This window comes from Manis javanica, chromosome 17 (genome assembly GCF_040802235.1).
Source record: "Manis javanica isolate MJ-LG chromosome 17, MJ_LKY, whole genome shotgun sequence".
In the NCBI taxonomy this organism is placed as follows: Eukaryota; Metazoa; Chordata; class Mammalia; order Pholidota; family Manidae; genus Manis; species Manis javanica.
The window spans coordinates 58,214,788-58,239,836 of record NC_133172.1 but is presented as its reverse complement, the minus strand read 5'-3'; the positions used below and the strand labels follow the sequence as shown (position 1 = coordinate 58,239,836).

Genomic DNA, 25,049 nt, shown 5'->3' with positions numbered 1-25,049 from the left:
GTTCTTATCAGAAACTAACAGTGGACCAAATGACAAGCAGATAGTGATACAGCAGCTTTATCATTCTCTCGAGGACCATTGTGCAAATGAATTAGATTTGGACTGGGCATTAAACAAAGAGCTGAGGAAAGCAAAAATGCAGACACATTCATCCCGAGTCTTTTGTTTCTTAAACAAGCGTAGTCACTATTGTTTAGTGCAAAGGGAAAAGGGCTGACGGGAGGGTAGATGGCCACGCGGCATCAGCATATGAAGGACCTGGGAGCCAGCTCCATCCTGACGCTCCCGCATGAGTGCAGCACGCTTGGTACTCTTGGGACTTGCTCTGGGGTTTAGGGCCACCTCTGCTAAGCCAGGTGAGGGCAGCTTTTGCTCTAAGAGCCAAGTGCCTTTCAGAGAACTCCTGTTATGAATTTGTGCCTCTCGGCCGCACCTTCTACGGTGCCCAGGGCTGGTGCAAGGGACAAGGAGGCCATCTGGTCTTCATTCGTGATGAAGACACACAGCTGTTTCTGTAGAAGTACATCTCCCAGGACAGGGAATGGTGGATTGGACTCACAGGGAACTGGGCTCAGAATGGAACCACAGAAGGTAGGAGCTGTGATGATTGTATTTTACAGGAAGCTTGTGGCTGTGATTCTCACCATTGCTTCTTACCCAGAACTCCGTGGAACAAATTAATATATACCGATTCTCATGGAGGGGTACCCTCCTCTTTGGTTGTTTTGTGGATCAAACGAAACAATTCATGTAACTATAATTACCTAGCACAGAATCTGGCACATAGCTGATGCTCTAGAAATGTCTAAGGAAGAAACTAGCTATGGTTTTTTCAGCTCCTGCTGGAATAGTGCCAGGCACTAACCTGAGTGTTTCACATCCATTATCATGGTGAATTTTTATGATCACTAATGAGACAATTATTGTTGTCCTGATTTTGCAGATGAGAAAAACAAGTCTCAGGAATTAATAACTAAGTTACATTCAGAGCACTTCCACAAGTCTTTCCCCATTTCTATGGGATTAAAGCAGGTTAAGTGCTTAGCACAGCTGAATTCTCACTAGACAATCTCATTTCAGTGACAGTTTCATCCAATGATGGCTTCATTTACCACCTGGAAACTCTTCCTTATCCTTTACTCTGTGAGGATTCCTTCCTCCAGCCCCAGCACAACCAGGTAAGTCCCTCTCTGTGCACCTGTCAGACCTTGTCCACACCTCTGTGACAGCATGACATGAGTTTTTAGGTATCTGTCTGCCTTCCTAGACTATGAGCTCTTCAAAGGAAGGAACCACATCCTGGCCATCTTATTTTATGGATGAGGATAATGAAGTCCAGAGAGAAGAAATGACTTGTCCACGATGATTTGGCTAGCAAAGGGCAGTGAGGTCTCTCTAGAGCCAGGGTCCTACCACATCAGGTTTTAGAAATGAGTATGTTGGTCTGGGCTAAGCACCTATAGAAATATACCAAAGTGGATGGAAATGCTTTAATGAAGGAGCTGTTGGGGAGGCTCATTTTAGGAAAAGCACAGCTAGGAGATCTGAATTGTAAAATGCTTCTTCAGAGAATAGCTGTTGAATGGTTTCTTGATTTGTAAATGTAGCAAGTTCAAATTTCTCTATATTGAATGTCCATTCATATGTATTTAAAGGAGTTGTGTCTATTTAAAATTTCCAAGGGATACTGCATGCCTGTTACAGAAAATAAGGTAGATCTGAGTAGGCTGCATGTGACAAGCTCCAATATTTAATGTTATTTAAGAAACAGGGGACAGAGAGCTGTGTGCCATATGATGGCGTTTGTGCAAACAAATTTCAGGCACTCATAGATGCTGATATATAGATAAAAGTCAGCCTGGAACAATTCAAGAGAAACATAACAATAATGGGAGTAGCCCAGAGGTTGCGAGAGGGAAGATATTTTCATTTTATACCCTTTTGCAGTCCTTGAATTTTTTAAAAAGGCCATTTGTATGGATTTTTTCTTTTAAAAAGTAACTACATACATTTTTGAGTTTTCATAGTAAATATTTAATGTTTAGTATTTTCTAGCTCTCCAGTGTCCTTGAAAGGCGTCTGTATTTACACAAACGCACACACATGCACACACATACTTCAAGAGTCACATCAGTGTCTCCAAGGCTCTGAAGCCTTAAGTAAGGAAAACTGCTCTCATGTTGACTCAACCTGCCCAAAAATCCTTGGCAAGGGCGCCTGCTTCTCTCTGGAACACCTTTTAACATCCTTAGCACACCTCTGCGCTCTTTTTAGACTATGGTTAGACAGAGTTGGCAGCATCACTTACTGAACCAAGCCAGGCTATGGGACATAGCACCCCAGTTCTTAGGTTGAGTTCTTTTGTTTGAATGTGGGAAGGGTAGGCAATGCCCCTTCGCTGGCAGGGGAAAGAGAGGCCTTGAGCCTGTCAACATTCACTGAGCACCACCTGCGCACAAGGGGCTGAGCTGAGGCAAGCCCTGTATGTAGAAAGGGATGAGATGAACACTGCCAAGCGCTAGGTTATGTTCCCCTCCCAAGGCTTGGGGTCTGGCTGGACACCTCAGATGTGAGCTATAGCCACTGGCATGGAGGGCAGGCAGCTCCTGCTCCGATCCTAACACCTGCGGCTACATCGGGCAAGACCCTTCCTCTGGGTGGATGGCCTCGGACAACTGCCCGCAGCTGTTCGCCTTCATCTGCCAGTTTGGTGAGCTGGCCTCTGTGGTGGGGTCTCCCTCCTTCTCTTGGTCTTCTGCTTCTCTTTGTCTCTGTCTCTTACTGTGTGTCTCTCTTCTCTGTTGGTCTGTGTCTACCTGAATGCCCACCTGTCTCTCTCTGTCTCTCCCTCATCTCGCAGCTCACAGGCCCTCCTCTCCGTGCCCACTCACATACCCACCTGCCTGTCAGCCTCACTCTCCTCTGACTTTCCCTCCCATACATCTGCAGCTAGCGGGACAAGCTCAGCCCTATGAACTCCCCCTTTCCAGCCTTCCCATGAAGGGAGACATGGTCCAGGAGGTTCTTCTCATTCACCCTCGACTCCTGCTGCCTTGGCATGCTTGGGTCTGGGACCCCACCCACCACCCACCACATCCCACCCTCCCTGACTCTGGGACTCCCCCATGCTCCGCTTTGTGTCCTTCCCAGCTGCTGCCATGGCTGATGCTCCTGGCAAGTCCTGGGGACCTATCCCTGGGGACTGTGTTAGCGCGCCAGCAGGAGAGACCTGTGGTCCCACGCTGGGTCCTGCCTGCCATGGGGGCTCTGACACTAGGGCCTGGTCTTGGAGTTGAGCCACCCCATAGTTCCGGACCCTCAAGCCAGGCTTGACAGAAGCTTCTGGGCTCCCTGGGCACAGCTCCCTCCCCGGCTCTAATCATTACAGATTCCTGGCTCCCAGAACCCTTTCTGGGTTTGGACATTCACAGGGGCCCCTCCTCCGTTTCCCCCTGCCTGGCTTTAAATAGGTACCGTGTAGGCTTAACTCCTCGTGCTTGGCTAATTCTGTAAACTTGGAAGTTTTGGGGACCCTCTCTTCTCACAGTCCCCAAAGACCAACCCCTTCCCCACCCCAACTTCAAGCCTATCTCAGAATCTGTCAGCCCCCAGGGCCTTGTGCCCCCAGCATGAGGTCACACTCTGAGCAGCTAATGCGCACCAAGCAGGAGTTCCCGGCACTGAGCTGTGCCCTCTGGGGGCGTCTATTCATCACAGTAGAAGTACCGCCACTGTTCTGTTGCAGGCCCATTAAAAAGCTAAGAAAAGTGAGGCCAGAAAGGGTAAGTTCCTTGTCGAAGGCCACGCAGCTGGGAAGTGACAGAGATGCGCCTGGAACCCAGGTTTGTCTATGGTCCGAGAGGGGGAGACAGGAAGCTGCTGCGCTGCTGCCTCTGCAGGTAGAGGAGGGGCCGCGGGTCAGCAAACAAGGGCGCCTCTGGGAGCTGGGAAGGCATGGGAACAGATGCTCCCTTGGAGCCCCCAGAAAGAGCCTGCTGGGGCCGCACCTTGACATTAGCCCCGGGAGGCCCATTTTGGACTTATGGCCTTCTTCGACCTTCGACTGACTTCTGACCTTCATAACTGGAAGATGATAAATTTGTGCTGTTTTAAGCCACTAAATTGGTGGTAAATTGTTACAGCAGCCACAGGAAACCAGCACAGATTTTGGTCTCAGCCCCTACCCCATGGCATTCCCACTAGGCAGACAGGCTTGAGCTTGAATCCAGTTTCCCACTTTCTGGCTCTGCACACCTGAGCCAGGTCATTCTTTTTCAACAAATGTGTCCTGAGCATGTAACGCGTGCCAGGAGCCAGCTCGAGTGGATCTCAGCACAGTGACCCCACTGAGCTTGATGTTCCTAATGGGGAGGATAACAGCCCAGCTCATAGCATTGGTATGAAGACTCGATAAAATCACTCATCCATTCCACAAATATTTGTTTAGCACTATTATGTGCCAGTCAGTTTTCAGATATGGCTCAAGAAAGGTACTCAAAATAAGTGGAATAATAGTTGCCACCTGTTTAGCCCTTACTTTACACATACAGACTCATTTAAATCTCCTAATGACCCTCTGGGGTATGGTACTGACACCCTTTTATACAGAGGAGGCACAGAGAAGCTAAGTAATTTGCAGAAGGTCGCACAGCCAATGCGTGCTGGGCAGTACCTGCCGCCGGGCAGTCTGGCCCTGAGCCATGCTCACGACCACCACATTCTACCTCACACCTCTGTGGGGCAAGCTCCGGCTGTGTCCTTTCGTCTTACAGTCCTGACCCTGCAACCCCTCCACTTCCCATCAAGCAGGACCAAGATCCCTCCTAAGGTGCCACCTTACCTTTGTCACAGGTGTTGGCCAGACTCTGGTCTGTGATGGCCCCAATGCCATCGTGCACTGTGGCTCGGGGGAAGTCACCCAGATCCAGGACGCCTTCTACGGGCACCAGACCCCCCATTACTGCACCCAGGATGCTGGACGCCCCTCGGACCTGGAAAAGGAATGCAGCTGGGTCAGCATCAAGAACAGAGTGGCAGGCAGGGCCCGAGGGCTCTGCAGCGCTGGCAGCAGGCACAGGGCAGTTCCCAGCATCTTGTGCCCAGCAAAGCGTTCTGGAAGGCTCAAACAATCTTCATATCCTGGGAAAACTGGCCAGTCTCTGCCCAAAGCACTGAGCAGGGCAGTATGGGGCTGTGGCTCACCCCTTCTCCTGACATCAAACCCATCTGGGTGGGTCAGGGGGCCATTTTTCTCCCCACCCACTTGGGTACAAGAATCATCACTTTTTCAATTTTTAAAAATTTGTAAATATTTCAAACATGTAGCAGCAAAAAATATTTCAGTGAACTCCCATAGACCCACTACCCAACCTTGTCAAATCTCAACATTTTGCCACATTTGCTTAAGATTCCGTCATTAAAGAAATGAGTAAAGCATTACGTTGCTTATTGCCCAGGCTGGTACACGTTGTAACTAGTTTGTTTGTTTCATCCTTCATGTAACTATACCATAATTTGTCTCTTCCTCTGTTGAGAGATGTTTGGGCTGTGTCTCAATCCTTGCTATTGTGAATAATGCTGAAGCAAATATTCCTGGTGACATCTCTTGTCCATGTGGGAGAGTTTCTCTACAGCCTCATTTTCCTAATCAGATTAAATCTGCCTCTGAGTTGCATTTGCCTGGTGACAAGGGTGCCATTTCAGGGATTATGGGGGCTCCCTGCACCCAACTGGGGGGTGCAAAGGCCTCAGAAACCTCTGCTGTCCAGGACACAGGGGAGCCCTCTCCCCTTTGCCATGTGACCACTGCTGGGCTGCAGGGTCCCATGAAGGCAGGTGGTCTGCTGCTCTGATTATGTGAGGAGGTGGAAGTCTTGGCCCAGGCTGGAAACTGGCCAAGTCTTTCCAATGTGCCCAGGGGAGCTCTGCCAAGGGCCCTGTGAAGACTCAGGGAGGGATGCCCAGTGCTCCCAGAACCTGCCAAGGGACTCCCTCCCCACTTTGGGGAAGCATGCCCCATCTCCCTTGGAAAATGACTTGCTCCTCTCCCCTCCAGGTCCGGCTCATACTGTCTCTGCTCCCCCTGAGACAGTGTGGGGGAAGGAAATGCTGAAATCAGCTAGTTGGTTCTCACCAACTCTTGTTGCTCTGACATTGCTGAGGCTGGGGCCCCTCTAGGGAGAAAAGGCCTGGGTGAGATGAGCTGATGGAGGGCCAGAGGCACTGATGGGCCTGAGCGGGCTATTTCCTCAAAGGCCCAGACCCAAGTTTCCAAATCTTGCAGCCACACCCCAGATCACACATTGGAGGGAACCACATTCTTTTGGGAAGGGTTGGAGGAGAAGACCTGGGCAGGGCCCCAGGAGGATCTAGTTGTATCTAGTGCCCCCATCACTATTCATTCAGTCCGTTGGCCCATAATATTCCTTGAGCCCCAACACTGTGCTGTGCTCTACCTTGAGCTCATGGATCCAGGGATGAATCAGTCTGTTTTTCAAAGAGCTCACAGCCTAATGGGGAGACGGATATGAATACAGGCAATTACCTCAAGTGTGCTCAGTGCCACAACATAGGGGAGCCACAATGCTATTTATTTATTTACTCGAGCAAAACTTCCTTTGTACCTGCTATGTGCCAGGCATTGTTCTGTGTGCTGGAGATACAGCAGTGAACAAAAACAAAACAAGCCCTCTCTCTTGGAGACTGTAGTCTAGGGCTGTGGATGCACATAGCAGGAGTACAGAACTCAGATTGAAGGGTGCTGAGGACGAGGTCCCATCAGGAAATCATGTCAGATCTTTCAATAGAGGGGATTTCATGCAGGGAATTTGTTATCCAAGTCATGTAAGTGCTGAGAAGCCAAACAGGGGGTAATGATGCAACCCTGAGATTAGCAACAACAGAAAGCTGCTATCACACCTAAGGGCTAGAGGGACAACCGGAGGGAAAGGTCTTACCGAAACCAGAAGTTAGGGCCACCCAGCAGGCGTGAGAATGGTAGCGGGGCTGGCCTGTGGAAGTGAAGACCACAGAGCAGGGCTTGTGCAGAGGGAGCTGTAGTGAGACAGGGGATGGGAAGAGAGGATGAGAAGTGCCCTGCCCTCATGTGCCCTGTCTGGGGTAGGCAGAATTGGGACCCCAAGACCTCCCACCCATCCCTGGAACTCTGGGTATGATGAGATAGCATGCCTGTGCAAATGTTAATTCACATGGCAAAAGGGACTTTGCAGATGTGATTGTGGCTGCTCATGTTAAAACAGGGAGATTATTCTGGTTATCCAAGCGGGCACAATTTAACCACATGATCCTTTAAAAGCAGAGAACTTTCTCTGGCTAGAAGCAGGAGAGAGATGTGGCAGATGAAGCAGTCAGATTCAAATGTGAGACAGATCTGATACACCACTGCAGGTTCTGAGATGCACAGGGCCCTGGGCAAAGACCAGAGAGTGGCCTCTAGGAGCTAGGGGTGGTCCCAGCAGCCAGCCAGCAAGGTGATGGGGCCTGGGCTCCCCATGCCCCTCCCTCCCAGGGTCACTGGTGCCCCCGTAGGTACAGGATTCTTAATCTTGTCCCCTCTTTGCCAGTTCTCAGGATGAAAGTTTCTATTTTAGGCCATCTGACTAGCGGCCACTGGCCCAGTGGGGTCCCTGGGCCAACAGCAGTGCCACCTGGGAGCTTATTAGAAAAGTAAATTCTTAAGCTGCCCTTCACCTACTCAATCAGAATTGCTGGGGAGGGGTCTGGAAACCTGTCTTCACAAACCCCCAGGGGATTTTGGGGTGCAGCAGTCTCCCCTTAAACACAATTTGCTTTCTAAGGTTTCAGTCACCTGTGGTCAACCGAGGTCTGGCAATAGATGATCCTCCTTCTGACGTATCATCAGAAGGTCACTAATAGCCTAACACTGTGTCACGATGCCCATGCCATTCCCCTAACTTCCCATCATGGAGGCATTTTATCATCTCACATCACAAGAAGCAGCGTGACTGCAGGACAATAAGATATTTTGAGAGAGAGAGATAGACCACATTCACATCACTTTTATTATGGTATATTATTACAACTGTTCTTTTTTATTACTAGTTATTGTTCACTCCTTTATACACACACACACACACACACAAATATATGTAACCTCTTTAACTTGTAAATTAAACTCTGTCACAGGTATGTATGTTTAGGAAATAATATGGTGTATATGGGTTCAGTACTATCTACATTTTGGGCATCACTGGGGGCCTTGCAATGATGTATCCCCTGTGGAGAAGGGGGATCTTCTGTATTCTAAAGTTTGAGAACTCCTCTGCTGGACCCTGAGCAACCTGGGGGTGGGCAGGAGCCCTGCTTTTCTCCATTGGCACCTGGCACAGTGTCTGGTCCTCAGCAGAAGCCAACAGCTATTTGTTGGGCAGGTGGTGGGTGAGTGAATGAATGAGAGGTCATTCATCTCTGTCTAAACCTGTCCCTTTCTGTCCTCACTGTTCCTGCTCCCGCTGGGGTGCAGATGCTTCCCAGCCCAGTGCCAGGGGCTGCAGGCATGCCAGGTGACAGCAGATGGGACCTACTTTGGAGACCTGTGCCCCACCGGGGGCAGCTACCTGTGAGTGCAGTTCCAGTGCTGGGAAGGTGAGTCCCAGCTTGCCTGGGTATGGGAATTCCCTTCTTATTTCCATGCCAGGTCCAGCCCCCTTCGGAGCAGAGGGAGCAGCGCCCTGTGGGGGTGATTTGCTTTGTGCAAACAGACGTGCTGGCCCCAAACTGCTGCTCTGTGGCCAGATCTCTGGCTTAGTGAGGGTATTACTCCAGGAACAAACCATCAAGGCAGAAGTTAAAAAAAACTGTTTTAGCCCCAGGATCCTCTGAGTTAGATTTCATGGCATGACCTAATAAACACACAGACAAAACCAAGGCTGTTTGGTTGAAAGGAGTCAAAGATTCTCACTCCCACTTCTGCTCAACCACCACCCTTCCCACAGGCTGCCATTTTAGAACACACAGGGACTTTTAAAACGCACACAACTCTTGAAAGCCATAAAAATAACCCATATTAACACAATTTATAAAACTTTCACAAATCAGGAAGGAAGAATCCCTCTCTTCAGTTCCACAGTCCTATTCTCCATAGGAAACCACTGACAGTTGCTTAGAAAAAAATTTTCCCTGCTTTTGAAAATGTTTTCATAGACATCACTGTAAGATGCATATAGGTATATTTTTTATAAAAACATATAACATGTTAAATATATTAGCCACCAACTCAATTTTTTCACTTAACAATATATCCTGGACATCTCTCCAAGTCACTATCTTACTCTTTCAATGACTGCTCTTTTAATGAATTAATGAAATATTAAGTATTGTTTTAGTGACCCTTCATAAGATTTATGTTAGAATTTATTTAACCAGTTCCCCGGTTGATGGACATTTAGGTTGCTTCTGATTTTTCGTTGTTACGTATACTCTGCAGTGCTCATTCTTGTGCATATATCTTGACATTTTAGAGGTGAGATCCCTGTAGTGGAAATGCTGGGTCACAGGGTATCTGCATTTTAAATGTTAATAGATGTTTGCCAGTTACCCTCCAAATGGCCATATCAGTTTATATTCCTACTCTCAGGGCATGAGAGTGCCAATTTCCCCTGACATGGTGAGCTCACATTATGCTATCATCCAGGAAAATAATGGGGTCAGAACAGCAACTCCTATTCAGGTGTGAGCAATGGTGCAAGGAGCCCTGAGAGGAAAAGGAGTCAGGGAGCACTGGGGTCCCCAGAGACCATCAGGAGAGCAGATCCGGGGTGTAGGAGGAGGGAGGACCACACAGAGCGGGGCGCAGGAAGGAGAAGGCAGCATCAAAGACGAGCTTTTCCAGAGGCATCAGTTTGCAGGACACGCCAGCTGTCTGCTTTCTGTTTTCTGGGAAGAGGCGGCCACATGTTTTGGCAATGCTTTCTATGTAATGGTTTTGCTAATGGACAAAGGGTGCCCTTTGGAGACTTGCCGGTCGCAGTGCTGCCATCACTGGGCAAATGCGTAGCTTAGAGCAGGGGTGTGCTGGGTCTGGTGACCACATGGACCAGATTTGCTGCCCCTATTTTGATTTCAAATGTCCTGCCCCTGTTTACACAGGGGGTATGTTCTGATCACAATTATTATCTGATGTGTGAAGGGAGGGCTTTATCTAGCAGCCCCCCGCCTTCTCCCCACTTTAGTTCCCTCCACCCCTCATACACACCAATGTGCCCAGGCCTGGCTGCATGCTGAGTTTCCTCAGGTAGTCGAGAGTCAGAACAGAGATGGCTTTCTGTCTAGCTCAAGAAAATTCTTTTCATTTGCATTCAGCTTTTTCCATCTTTTCCCTTCTCATTTGTGCTCAGAAACCAGAAGATTATGCTGCACAAATTAGCCTAGGGCTGTGTAAAGCCCCAGCAGATTCTACCCCTCTTCCTATCTCTGTGCCAACTTTCGAAGCTCAAGGTTTCGTAAAATTTAATGTGCATTAAATGGTTTACAATGATTCATCGGCCACCTCAGCCAAGTAGATTTTTCTCAAAGGTGCTTTGTCTTTTGTCTTTTTAAGCATTATAAAATGCATTTAGACAATCAGTAGAATCTTGGTTAAGTAAATTATGGTACATTATGCAGCTTTTAAAAAGAACAAGGCAGCTCTAACTGAATTTGTATAGAACAATCTCCAAAGTATACACAATGAGAAAGGTGGAAGGTGCCAAATAATGAATATAGCATGTGCCTTTGTATAAACAGAAAACTATGTTGTGCTTGTCAGTACATTCTAGTGATACCTCTGGAAGTTGACCCAGGACACTCGTAACAAGGTCATCTCTAGTGAGTAGAACTGGAGGACTAAGGGAAGGCAGTGGAGAGGGGCTTTCTCTTCACTATATACCCTTTTATACACGTCAAATTCTGTATCTTGGTCATGTGTTACCTATGAATGAAAAATACAACTCAAAAGAACTTGCAAAAGTAAAAATAAAATTTAAAAACTTTAAAAACCTCACGCAAAGATAAAAGACAATAGAGAGAAGAGAGTGGGCTTCAAAAAGAAACATGCGATTTTGCTTGCGACGGCACATACCATTTTCTTTTTTGATCTGCAGGCCTGCAGCTGATGATGTCCAACGAGAGTTCCATCTTTGACAATGTCACCATCTCCCTGACATGGCTCCTCTCTCCCTACATTGGAAACCTTTCCTGTATAATTAGTATGGGAGATGGCTACACTTCTGATCCCTACTACCCTCCTAGGTAAGAAGAATCTCTGAGCCTTAAGTCAAGATGTAGCAGTCAGTTTCTGCTGCATAACAAAATACCCCAAAATTTAGTGGTTTACAATAATATTTATTATTTTTCATAGTTCTTTCGATCAGGTAGGTGGCTTTTCTTGTCAGGGCTGGCTCAGCTGGGGTTGGATGGCCTAGGAAGGCCTCATTTGCACATGTAGTGGTTAGCTGGATGTCTGCTAGGGGTTACATGTTGCTTATCACCCAATAGGCTAGCCTAGGTTCATGTGCATTCAGGCAGAAGGGTTTCTATCAGCAAGTGAGAGCAAGGCCCAATGTGTGAGCATTTCTCAAATTTCTACTTGTGTCAATTTTCTAATGTCCTATTGGCCAAAGCAAGTTCCATGGCCAAACCCAGATTCACGGTAGACAAAAAGACTCACCAGTTGATGGAGGAAGTGCAGAACCACAGTACAAGGGGGTAGACATACGGGAATGGGAGGCATTGGCCCCATGAACAGTCAGAGAGCCAGGTCCTTTCAGGTCGGCTCTGTGTAGAATCTCTCCTTGGTCACTGTCCAAGAAGTCCATCAAGGGGTGAAGAAGGTGCTCACCTGGGTATGAGGATGTTTTTTATTGGTAAAGATAATAAAAAAATAGTAGCAATAATAATAATAGTCAAGCCAAGCAGCTTTCACACATAATCTCAATAATCGTCACAACAACCCTGTAAACCAGAGTTGTCCTGTCCGATACAATAGCCGCTCACCACATGAGCTGTTCAGCCCTTGAAATGTAGCTGGTCCTGATTGGAATATGCTGTGAATGTGAAATACACATTGGATTTTGAAGACTTAGTACCCAACCCCAGCAAAAAATGTAAAATATCTCAGGAATGATTTTTCAATATTGATGACATGTTGAAATGAAAGTATTTAGGACATATGAGGTTAAAGAAAATAACTTACTAAAATTAGTTTTATTCTTTTTCAGTGTGGCTATTAAACATACACATGGTGGCTCACACTGTATTTTTAATGGATGGTGCTGAGCTAGATAATTATTATCTCGTTTTTACAGACAAAGCAACTGAGGCCCAGAGAGGTACAGTAGAACTGCCCAAGCCATGTAACTCGTGAGTGGCAGTGTGATGATGCAAGCCAGGACTGTCTGACATCAAAGCTCAGGCTCTTAGGTCCCCAGTGGGTCATAAAGCACACAGCACCTGGGCAAGGGCACTATACTCTGCATTCTCTGGTGTAAGAGTACCTGCCCAACCTGATGGCAGCTGAACCCATTCATATCAGGCCTGGGGTAAGCTCCATTCTGCCCTGCTGGATGCCCCGGCATGTTCCAGAATCTCCAGATTCTCCTGGGTTCTGGGGCTCCTTAAAGGGATGACTCAGTTCAAAATGAATCCCCAGGGAAATCATGGAGGCCCATTAGCCCCTCTCCCCAATCCCAAAACATCTCTGGTTCTACCCTGTGGGAACTAGAGGCTCTGAATCCAGCCCCGTGCATACCCTACATTCCCTGAAGCCCTGGGTGGGCTGGGGCAAATAGGGGCCAGCCCTGTCCACAGCCCAAATCTGCCCTAATAAATGCAGGTCTCAAACTGAACAATCCTCTGAGGTCTCAGGCATGGTGCTGTGCCACAAATAAAATGGTGTCCAGAAGCTGGGGTTCTACCCCAGCCACTGCTCATAAGACAGGAGACCTGGAGATGATCCCTGGTGTTGGGTTTCCATTTCCTTCCCTTTCACATTTCTACTATTGATGGTTGCCCTGACTGTCTCATGTAGTAAAATGAGAAATTATATGTGGAGATTATCTGGGGGGAAAAATGTTTACATAATACAAATACCTATGGCATCGTCCTGCAGGTTTCTTCCTGTTTGCATTTCATCAATAAAAGAACACATACTAAGTGGCAGTCTTTCAGCCCCCCAATTTTATACAACTTGCAGTTGGCATTAAGTCAAAACTGACTGTCTGTGACTGTAATGGGGTTTTTGGGGGGGACTTGGTGAAGGGGGGAGCCTAGTAAACATAATGTTCTTCATGTAATTATAGATTAATGATACCAAAAAAACACACAAAAAAACAAAAAAACTGACCATCGGTAACCATGCTAAGACCTTTATTTACACAAGGACTTTCAGAGATAAACAAACAGTAAAAACTGGAGCAAATGGGACAAAACACAAATATTTGCCAACTCGGGATGATGATTCCAAGGATAGTGGACATATTGCCCTATGGAATTCTCTGGGGTTAAATTTTTTCAAAATCTAAGAAAAAGAACAGTAAGCAGTGCTTTTCATTTTCAATCCTGGACATTAGGTGTAAGTGAAAGCCACTGGGATTTTCTTTTTCTTTCAAAAGAAATAGATCACCTCCACCATCACTCCACCCAAATAATCCAATTTCATCTACTTTAAAGACCTGGTGGGCCTTGAAACTACCAACCCACCTTCTTCTATCACTTTCATTACCACTGGGAGATATATTCCTGATGCTTTATTATCATTAGCAAACGCAATGCTCAACAGCATGAGTTTTAAATATACAGAGGTCACGTGCTTTGTGTGAACGTTGACACACTTTTTAAAATGTGTTTATACAGACTCCTGCTTTTGCTTAACTCTTTGTTAGGCCAAGACCTAAATCAAATGCTCCATCTCCATCATAGACAAATAGCATGAGCTGATGGGGGAGAATCCAATATCAGACAGAAACAGTTTGAGAGGCAAAGGATTTCTCCTTCAGAACGCCCTTCTCATCTGGTATTCTCCAAGCCTTTTGTTCATTTGCATGTCAGGTTGTTTCATGTCTGTGTTTGCAGTGGGAAGCTTTCTACATTCCTGACAGTGTGTGTGCACTGGGTAACTCAGCGCCACCTGCTGACAGATCCGGGGTTGCCGTCATGCTTGGCTCTTTACTCAGGGCTCTGCACCAGCTGAGGCTGGAGGCAGGGCTTCCCTGGAAATACACAGTTCACAAGGCAACCCAAGCCTCAGAGTGACCTACGTGTACCCAGGCCGCTGGGAGGTGCAGAAGAGAGAACTCTGTGGAAGGTGATGGTCAGAAGGGACTCGAGAGCCAGAGTCTGTCAGGAAAACCAGAAACATGAAGCGGGAACGGTGGATGTAGAGGAAGGGGAGGTGGTGGGTACGAAGGAGCAGGAGCGTGGTATCCTTGGGTCACAGCGGGCCCCTCATTGCCCTGGGGGTTCAGGGTGTGTGCAGGAAGTGAAGGATGGTGCTGGAAACCTCCAGAGGGGTCTGGTGAGGAAGAGCCTTGGCGCCAGACAGTTTAAAGAGATTGTTTTTAGGAGAGCATGTAGTTTAGGTACCAGGAAACAGGCCATGATTTAGGGTGCAGCAGGGCTCCTGGGGAGTTCTTAGATGGGGCAGGGGAGAAGTTGGACTGGGATGCGGTAGCAGCAGAGGCCCCTCGGGTCTCCACAGAAAGTGCTCCAGCTAGAACCTGTCCTGAACTGAGACCACAGAGTTTTTGTACCCAGCCACTGGATGCCAGATGCCCCAGGGGAGAGGACGTTACCTTGGAGGGAGCAGCTCCTTTGGCTAAGGGGATTCCTGGAGATGGGTTCAGCTGTGAGCTCTCAACGCACAGGGGTGCTGGCGGGATGCAGGCCTTGAACGATACAATCTGGGTGACTTCCACTTCCAAGGATATAAAAATCTTTAGCCCACACAGTTAACATGATCTGTGATTGTTAATATTATTGCAAATGTTATTAATACTCACTCAGTAATTTAAGGAATAAATGGGGCTACAAAGAATAAAGTAACTGGCACAGATGATTCTAAAAAATGGGTAATTGCTACTATTATGTTTATATTACATAAAAGGATACACTACTTTTATTTTAATAGGCTAAATGTCATCGTATTATACAAAAAGCTACAATATTTGAGTCTATGACATGCCAAATACTTACTCAGCCAATGTCTCATTTAAACATTATAACAACCCAGCCAGGAACGGCTCTCCTCCCATTTGATAGACAAGAGCGCTGAGACTCAGGTTAGCTGAGTCATTAGGTTATGCAGGTAACTGATGGAGCCTGAGTAGATCTCATTTCCAGTTTCCTACATTTTCCACCCCACCCCATTGCCCGATTTAGTCCAATGGCTCCATCTACCAAGCTGGCTGGCAACTTGTAAACAACACAGACAGAATGACACAGACTGTTGTATTCTTAATAATTAGGCACTATGAGCAAAGTCCAAAAATGTGAGCTTTCCTTTCCACTTTCTCTCTCTGTAAAGAAAAGCTACATCCAATTAACGTCAAATACCAAAGAGTACAAATCACTGAATAACAGAGTCTTGAGCTAATTTTTATTGAAGCCGAAGATAAAAGTGAACAAAAAGATACAAATCAATTAAGTTTTACACAATGAATACACCCATGTAACCAGCACCCAGATCAAGAAACAAAATATGACCAGTCTCCAGAAAGCCCCCTCAAGCCCCCAAGGATACTGATTTCTAACATTACTGATTAGTGTGACCTTTTTGAAAGTTATATAAATGGAATCATAAATAACATTTTCTTTTGTGTTTGATTTCTGCTTAATAGGATGTTTTTGAGATCTATCCATACTGTTGTATATAATTGTGATTTCTTTTTTCTCATTGCTGTATAACATTCTATCATATGAATATACCTCAATTTACTTATCCATTCTACTGTTGATAGGAATTTTGGGTGGTTTCCCATTTGGGCTATTACAAACAGTTCAGTCATGAATATTCAGTACCTCTTTTGGTGTACATATGTGCACATTTCTGTTGGGTTTATACCCAGGAGTGGAATTGCTGGGTCATAGGATCATAAAACAAGTTTTTAAGTTGTCATCTCCATTGTTTTGTACTCTGAACATATTTTCCTTTTGTTGGCAACAGTTTCTGAAACCACTTTGCGGTCTCCCTTGGGTGAGATCACTGGGAGAGAGATCTGGAAAAATCCATTTCTCTGCTTTTTAGTCCTGGACAATTTCAGTTGGCACCAGAGTTCAAAAAAATGGGACATATTGCATCTTCTAGACAGATCATGGAAAAGCAGGCTAGATTTTGCTGTTTAAAACCATCCTTTACATTTCCATAAAGAGTTAGTGTTTTCTTGTTCTGAAATCTGCATTGCCTGATATTAATATGGGCCACTGCAGCATTCTTTTGAATTAGTGTTTGCTGGTATATTTTGCATCCTTATACCTTTAACCTCTCTATAGCATTACATTTAAGTGGGCTTCTTATATATGATTGACTCTTGTTTTTTAATATCACAATAAGTGGGGTATGTAGACCATTCACAATTAATGTCATTATTGATAGAGTTAGATTTAGGTCTACTGTTTTGTTATTTTTCTTCTATTTACACCCTCTGTTTATTTCCCCCCTGTTCCTCTCCTTTCTTGCCTTCTTTTGGATTATTTGAATATCTTTGGTATTCCATTTTAACTTATCTATTGGCTTTTTTGGTTATATCTCTTTGTATTACTTTTTTAATAGTTGCTTCAGAGAATGTAATATAAACATCTAACTTTTCACTTAAAGTTAATATTTTATCACTTCAGGTACAATGTTGAAGCCTTATTAGCATCCCTTTGCCTTCCCTCCTTTATCATATGCAGGACATCTACATATCTTGAAAACCCCTTTCAACAGTCACGTATATTTTAGAGAACTTAAGAGGAGGAAAATAGTCTATACTTTTCTTCATATTTCTTATGCTTTCTCTTCATTCTTGGAGTTCCATGTTTCCTTCCGGTATTACTGGAAAAGCTTTCTTTAGCATTTCCTTTAGAGCAGATTTTCTGTCAACAAATTCCTCTAGAAAATTTCTCTATTCCTGAGAATGGCATTATATTTGCTGGATACAGAATTACGTGTTGACAATTCTTTTCTTTCAACACTTCAGAGATGGCATTCAGTGTCTTCTGACCTCCATAGTTTCCGAGAATAAATCTACAGTCATTCAAATCACCATTTTCTCTATATGGAATATGTCATTTTTTCAGGTTGGTTTCCAGATTTTTTTCCTTTATCTTGGATTTCAGCAGGTTATTATATGTGCAGGACTTGTCATTCAGTTTTTTCCATTTGGAAGTTCACAGAACTTTGTGAATCTTTAAATGTATGTGTTTTATCAAATCTGGAACATTTTCAGCCATTATGTCTTCAAATACATTATTGTACACCAATCTATCTTTCTTTTCACAGGTGCATCAATGAAGAATGCTTTACTTTTTGATATTTATTACCCAGACTGCTGACACTGCTCATTTTTGAAAAGTCAGTATATACTTTTTCTCTGTGTTCCTCAGATTGGATAATTTCTCTTGCTCTATCTTCAAGTTCACTGGCTCTTTTCTCACATCTCTATTCCACTATTATACTCATCCAGTGAATTTTTAAATTTCAGATACTGTGTTAATCATTTCTAAAATTTCCATTTGGTTCTTTTTTATAGTTTCTATTTCTCTTCTGAGAATTCTATCTTTCCACTCATTTCAAGAGGGTTTTACTTTTACCTCACAAAGCGCAGGTATAATAGCTGATTTAAAATCTTTGATAATTCCAACATCTGACTTGTCTCAAGGCTGAAATCTCTTGATTACGTTTTCCCTTGAAATTTGGTCACATTTTCCTCATTCTTCATATGTCAAATAACTTTGGGTTGTATTCTGGATATTTTCAATAGTAGGTTCTGAGACTCTGGGTCCTGTTAAAATCTTCTGGAAAATGTTGATTTGTTTGTTTTGTTTTGTTTTAGCAGGCGACCAACCCCCTTAGGTTCAGACTACACATTCTGACTTGCCTTTTGTTAGTGATGGCTCCCATGTCGGTTCAGTTTTCAAAGCTGTTTGGGTCTGCCTCCCTCATTTACCACTCAGAGTGATAGTTACTTTGCTATTTTAGTTCAAACAAAACCTTTGCTGTTTCTTTGGGTCTGTTAGGCCCATGAGTAATTTGTGGGCGAGCTCTTGGTTTATGTTGGACCATATACAGAAGTAGAGAATCCTCTTCTCTAAATCTCTCCTTTTCAGGATTTCCCCCATACTGTCCAGCCCTGCAGGTTCCCTTTTCATGGTTCCTCTGGGTAAAGACATAACTTTTATCTTGGGGACAGAATCAGAGCTGCCCCAAGAGAGTGGCAGGGCCAGGAGAGAAAAAAAGAGAAAAATGCAAAATAAAAACCAGTATATCCTCTATATTCTCAAGCTACCTGAGTCCCTTTACCTGGTTCTCTGGCTAAACAGAAGGAATTTCTCTTGGGGTTTTGTGTTTTCTTCATTCACTGTGTAATTCCATGACTCAGGCTACCCTAGAGGCAAAGCCAATAGATAAAGGAGATAAAAATTTAAAAAAACCCCACACATACACAAAACAGGAAACTCCCATCTTTATGGGTGATTCTTAAAGTTTTTACTTTCCTCCCCAACCTGCCTGCTGTTCTTTTCTTTTCAGAGTCCTTTGGTAGTTTCTTTTTGAATTCTGCTCAGGTTTTTAGTTGTAATCAATGAAAGAAATAGGCTATGGTGGGCTTAATCTTGAGCAGACTAAGAATCAGTTTACTGTTTCCTAAGCTTTTTAACAAATATGTCCATTTCTCAAATATTTCTCAAGCACTCACTTTGTGCTGGGCTCTGTCAAGTATGGAACAGAGAACTAGATAGAAACTGTGCTGACAGCCTGGCAGGGGAGAATGACAGTGAATAAGCAAGCACACAAGGGCTGAGTGTCACCTAGGAGAAGCAGCGAAGCTATGGCAATTATAAAGGGAACCTAAGGAAGGCTTCCATGAAGAGGTGATGTTTAAGCTGAGAACTGAAGGAGCATTAACATGAGCAAAGAGACAGGCAAGAGCCTTCTCGGCAAAGAGCAGTGCACTTACAGGCTTTGAGGCGGGCAAGAAGTGGCATGTTAGGAATTGAAAAGGTGTGAGTGAACGCAGAGTTAGTTAGAGGAGTGCGGCAGGGGCTGGGAGGAGGTCAGGAGTGGAGGCCATGTGGATCTTTGCAGGCCAGACTAGAGATTTTTAATTAGTCCCCTCAGGAAAATGGGAAACAAAACATATCCATTATTCTGATATGTCTGGAATCTGATCCCATTTTACAGATGGGGAAAAGAAGGCTCAGAAAGGTAGGCTGGGGCATAGTATTTTATAGATGAAACAAGAAGACCCAGGAAGAGGGATTATGTGAGACAAAAAGGGAATAAATGGCAGAAAAAGGGCTGGTGACCCTAGTTGGTTTCTTCTGTTCCTACCTCGTCTGAACGTCTTGATGTAACCTTTATGAACAATGAAAGCTTGATTGTGTAGGACCTTTTTCTTCATATTTATCTTCGCAGAGCAGGAGAGGTGGGAGGGGGTGAGGACATGTGTGCAGGCATGTGTGAATGCCCGTGTTTGTGTATCCCCAATGCTGATAATGTTTCTGACTGTTGCCAGCAGTTTGTCCAGCAATGTGACTCACCAGTTCACAGCCCCTGGGAAACTCACCGTGTTTGCAGAATGTACAACCAGTGAGTGGCATGTGATGGCTCAGAAGCAAGTGACAATTCGAGACAAGATGGAGAGGTTCGGAGTGACTGGGTGCTCTGGCCTGTCCCAGTCAGGAGCCAACCCTCTCTGCCAGGCTGTCGTTGGGGACCCTCTGTGGATTCAGGTGATGCTCAATGGAGGTGAGTCTGCAGAAATGGTCAAGGTTCCCTCAAACTTGGTTTACCCAAATCTCTCCACCCAACTCTCAGGCTTTATTAAGTACTAATAGCAATCACTTATTGAGTTAGTTTTTTAGCTATTCATTTATTTAGTACCCAGTGTGTGCCAGGAACTGCTCTCAGCGCTTTACATACTCTAGTCCACCCAGTAGTATTATTGTCATCTCTGTTTTACAGGTGAAAAAATGGAGAAAAGTTTCTAAAATTTGCCCCAAATCGCAAAGCTAGTGAGAGATTCCTGCTTCCCAAAGGTCCTACTTTGCATGCCCTTAGTCCCATCGCAAGAATTGCACTTCCAAGCCACAGTTTACTGGAAGAATCTGAATGGGACTGGGATGCTTTCTGGTGGGCCGGAGCCCATCTCAGGGCAGCCAGTGTGGACCATCCTGGCAAAATTATGTTGCACCTAGTCAGGGCTGATTTTCAGCTGCACACACCGATACAGCCATAGTAGCAGTTATGGCTCATGTCCATGCTGATAGGTCATAGTTTCTTTTCTGATTAGTCATAGATGCTTTTCTGACTGACCATCGTGTCCATTTTGATTTGTCAAGGTGTCCATGCTGATTGGTCATGGCACCTATTCTGACTGGTCATAGCAACATTTCTCAGTGGTCACAATGTTCATTCTTATTGGTCACACAGTATCCATTCTGATTGTCCATCATGTCCATTTTGACTCCTCAAGGTATCCATTCTCATTGGTCAGTGTCCATTCTGCTTTATGAGAACACCCATTTTACTTGGCTGGTGCCCATGAGTTAAGTATTTTGAATATCACCCCTTCTCTCAACAGTGACCTCCCTGCCCCCACACCCACAACTAAGATCCATTCTCACCCAAGGCAGTGTCTTCCCCAAGGCACAGGTCCAGTTTGAGATCTGGATGGAAGCCAGTTGACGTAAACCGTGCAGCCCAGAGCTGCGGCTGGGAGGAGGGGCCTCCGCCCAACCTCACGCCCAGATCCTCCCTCAGAGCCTCGACTCAGTGGAGTCAGAACGGGGCCTTCAGCGCTGTATGTGGGGCTCCTTTCTGTTCTGGCGTGCTTGTTGGCTGAAGATGGCTGCTCAGTGCGCCTGGGGAAACAAAATAATCCTTACTTATTTTCTCATTCTACAAGTATAATTAAGTGCCTACTGTTCGCCAGGTGCATGGGAGGCAACAGCAAACATGGAAGTGAGGGCTCCCGCTCTAAGAGCGCTCACGTTATCAGCGTCCCATCGCTCAGGCAAAAAACACACTAGCTTGGTTCCTACTGCAAAGAATCCTAATTTGGTGATTTAAATAAAATTTTAAGAGTTTAGCACAATACTAAGCATCCAGTCAGCACACCCAGCCCCAGTCTGTAAGGGAGCACCATCTTTATGTGAACAGGCTGATTGTCCCTGTTGGTTTCACCCTAATCCTGCTTAAAACAACACTTGAGGCTCATTCTCATGCATAAAAATCAGCACAAAGATGCTCCCTTTCTAGGCTTCCTTTCCCAAGGACACCCTGCAACAAAATGTTCTAATACCTTTATTACAGACTTTTAAGTTTATTGGTAACATGTGCATAGAATAAATTAGAATATGCAGATGAGCAAAGAGGACCCAAAAAGAAAAAAGCCATGAACCAATATGAGGAGATAATCACTGTTAATATTTGGGGGCAGGGTGTAAATCCTCGCATATGTCTACAGAGCTGTGTCCCTGTCCATGTGTATATCCAGAACCTGACTTCAGAGCCTGGGTCTGAACTATGAACTCATAATCTACTGCATGGTTGTTACCGACATCCTTAAATGTTTCTCACCCCACCTGGGAACAGGAGTGACTTACACGGTGCTGTTGGGTGGCACTACCCTGGCTGAATTCACCACACAGAGGGGCCCACTCCCCTACAATCTGACCCTGGATAGAGCAGCCCAGCAAAGGATGGGCCCAGGGATGCATCACCTGGAGGTCCGAGCCGCCAGCAATGCCACCACATCTGCACCCTCCAGAAACATCACGGTGTGCTTCACAGAGCCTCTGCCGGGACCGCAGGCTTCTGACCATTTGGAGGTTGGCCAGGACCTACTGGTCAATGTGTCAGTGGCTCACGGCATCCCAGAGGGGCTGGCCTTTGAGGTGGCAGGACTCCATGCAACCTTCTCACATGAGCAAGAGAGCCTCGGGAGGCCGTTTGGGATTTACCACATGGCACTTCCTCCTGAAGGTACTCGGGGTTGGTGTCTTCCCTTCCCTCCCCTTCCCCTCCTGGCTTGGTGTCCAGCTCTGGCAGCCAGCTTTCAGTGTGTCCTTGTCACAAACTTTGTTCACAGCATCTAGCCCGGGCTGCAAAATAAGGAGACATATCTGCCCTCACAGAGATTACAGTCACAGGGGTTCTCAACTTGGGCACTTGGGACATTTGGGACTGGATCATTCTTTGCTATGGGAATGGTTCTGTGCCCCGAGGGGTGTTTGGCAGCATCACTGGCTTCTGTCCACTAGACACCAGCAGCACCAGCCCCATAAGTCATGACAACCAAAAAATGTCTCCAGATATTGGCCACTGTCCCCTGAGGACTAGAATTCCCTCCACTGAGACACTGGAAGAGAACAGGAGTATTTCCATTTCTCCATCATTTCCAGAGGAGAGTGCGGTTCAGGAAAGTACAGTCCATGCCCTTGGGGGAGAGAGAGGTAAAAACTGAAGGGTGGGAGAGAGTGGATGCTGGCGGGAACTGAAATAGGATGACAGACTTGCTGGGGGACAGACTGGCTGGCACCAGCCAGGGGAGGAGCCCGCAGCACACATTTGCATTTAATCCGGAGAGAACAGAGAGTCCTTGAGGGCAGTGTGGTGAGGTCAGCAGGCAGGAATTTGATGAGGGTCACAGAAAATCTCCAGCCCACCTAGGACCCAGCCTACAGGGTCCCCTGCCTTGATCTCAGACACGGGTAAGAAAGGGGGTGATACTGTGCAGGTGTGGGGCGACCAGCCCTCAGCAAGGCATTTGGAAAAGAATGGACAGGAGGCACAATAGATTTGAAAAGAAAAACACTGAAACTTTGCCAGGTACCAAAGGTCCAACTTGGAACAGGAAGAATCCAGAATGAGATGAAATGATAATGGAAAATACACACAATATATAGGCTTTAATTCAGATGCAAATTAATTTTTGTCTTCTATAAAGTGACTCAGTGGGGATAAAAGATAACATCTCTGCATGCCCTGTAGCTTTTGGGCTCACTCTTAGTTAATGCATAGCCTTCATCTCCCCCACATAAAACAACAATAAAAAAAACCCAAAACAGGGGGATCTTGCTCCCCAACTTCAAGCTCTACTACAAAGCCACAGTAATCAAGACAGTTTGGTATTGGCACAAGAACAGACCCACAGACCAGTGGAACAGAATAGAGACTCCAGACATTAACCCAAACATATATGGTCAATTAATATAGGATAAAGGAGCCATGGACATACAATGGGGAAATAACAGCCTCTTCAACAGATGGTGCTGGCAAAACTGGACAGCTACATGTAAGAGAATGAAACTGGATCACTGTCTAACCCCATACACAAAAGTAAACTCCAAATGGATCAAAGTCCTGAATGTAAGTCATGAAACCATAAAACTCTTAGAAAAAAACATAGGCAAAAATCTCTTGGACATAAACATGAGCGACTTCTTCATGAACATATCTCCCCGGGCAAGGAAACAAAAGCACAAATGAAGCAGGACTACATCAAGCCGAAAAGCTTCTGTACAGCAAAGGACACCATCAATAGAACAAAAAGGTACCCTACAGTATGGGAGAATATATTCATAAATGACAGATCCGATAAAGGCTTGACATCCAAAATATATAAAGAGCTCACGCACCTCACAAACAAAAAGCAAATAATCCAATTAAAAAATGGGCAGAGCTTGTCTAGCTTGGATTAATACTTAGTCTACAGGCACACACCTGATCATCTACATTTGCCCTCTTACAGCACTAAATTATGTTTTCTACCTTTATCTTGCATCTACCTACCACTTCAGCATTTTATTAAAAAAATTAACAAATAAACAAGGGAGAAATGTGGGATTCACATATAAATCAAGTATAAAAATCAAATGAATAATCACATCTGACTTGATTGTTTATAGTTCATGATGTGTGATCAAAACTGAAAGTTTCTGTGATGACTGCCTTTCTGTTCACCATGAAAGAACTTATTCACTATGTAAGAACTTGTTCACCATGTAAGAAATGGTTCATTATGCTTCAGAAGACTGGAGACTGTTGAGAATTAGGCTTGGGGTTGATTAATGATTGTGCATTGAGTCCCCTATACAGAATTTTATTGTTGTTTACAACCATTTGATCAATAAATATGAGAGATGCCCTCTCAAAAAAAAAAAAATCTTCAAAAGACATCAAAAATGACAAAAATTAAAAAAAAAAAAAAAGCTTAGTGCAGATCAGAGAGTGGCTCTTTCTGGCTGAGTAACTGGTGCTCTGCAGCTGGGACTAACCAGAGGCCCTGCTCATGAGAGGGGCAACTAGAGGTTGTTTCTCCGTCTCCTACTTCCAGATCAGGCCAGGTCAGGGACATCTGTAGGCCAACCGAGTTCTAACTTCCCAGGGACAGGGACATCACATCCTCCTTTACCTTCTTTGTCACTCTGAGAAGATCTGCCTTGTGCTCAAACTCCTGTTGCAAAATAAAATTCTTGCATTCCAAAAAAAAAACGGGCAGAGGAGCTGAATAGACAGTTCTCCAAAGAAGAAATTCAGATGGCCAACAGACACATGAAAAGATGCTCCACATTGCTAGTTATCAGAGAAATGCAAATTAAAACCACAATGAGATATCTCCTCACACCAGTAAGGATGGCTACCATCCAAAAGACAAACAACAACAAATGTTGGTGAGGTTGTGGAGAAAGGGGAACCCTCCTACAATGCTGGTGGGAATGCAAATTAGTTCAACCATTGTGGAAAGCAGTATGGAGGTTCCTAAAAATGCTCAAAATAGACATACCATTTGACCCAGGAATTCCACTTCTAGGAATTTACCCTAAGAATGCAG

General features: G+C 45.2%; 1 protein-coding gene across 1 annotated transcript; it reads left to right on the top strand.

Moving 5' to 3' along the window:
• Positions 1–223: 223 nt before the first annotated feature.
• On the top strand, positions 224–22,313 carry LOC108396467 (polycystin-1-like protein 2). The gene is given in 10 exon segments (XM_073225544.1): positions 224–400; positions 402–591; positions 2,523–2,614; positions 2,617–2,710; positions 4,852–5,042; positions 8,520–8,625; positions 11,121–11,268; positions 19,740–19,960; positions 20,861–20,866; positions 21,809–22,313. Coding segments are annotated over 10 exon segments (1,662 nt in total). The 5' UTR covers positions 224–289; the 3' UTR covers positions 22,312–22,313.
• The last annotated feature ends 2,736 nt before the right edge of the window (positions 22,314–25,049 follow it).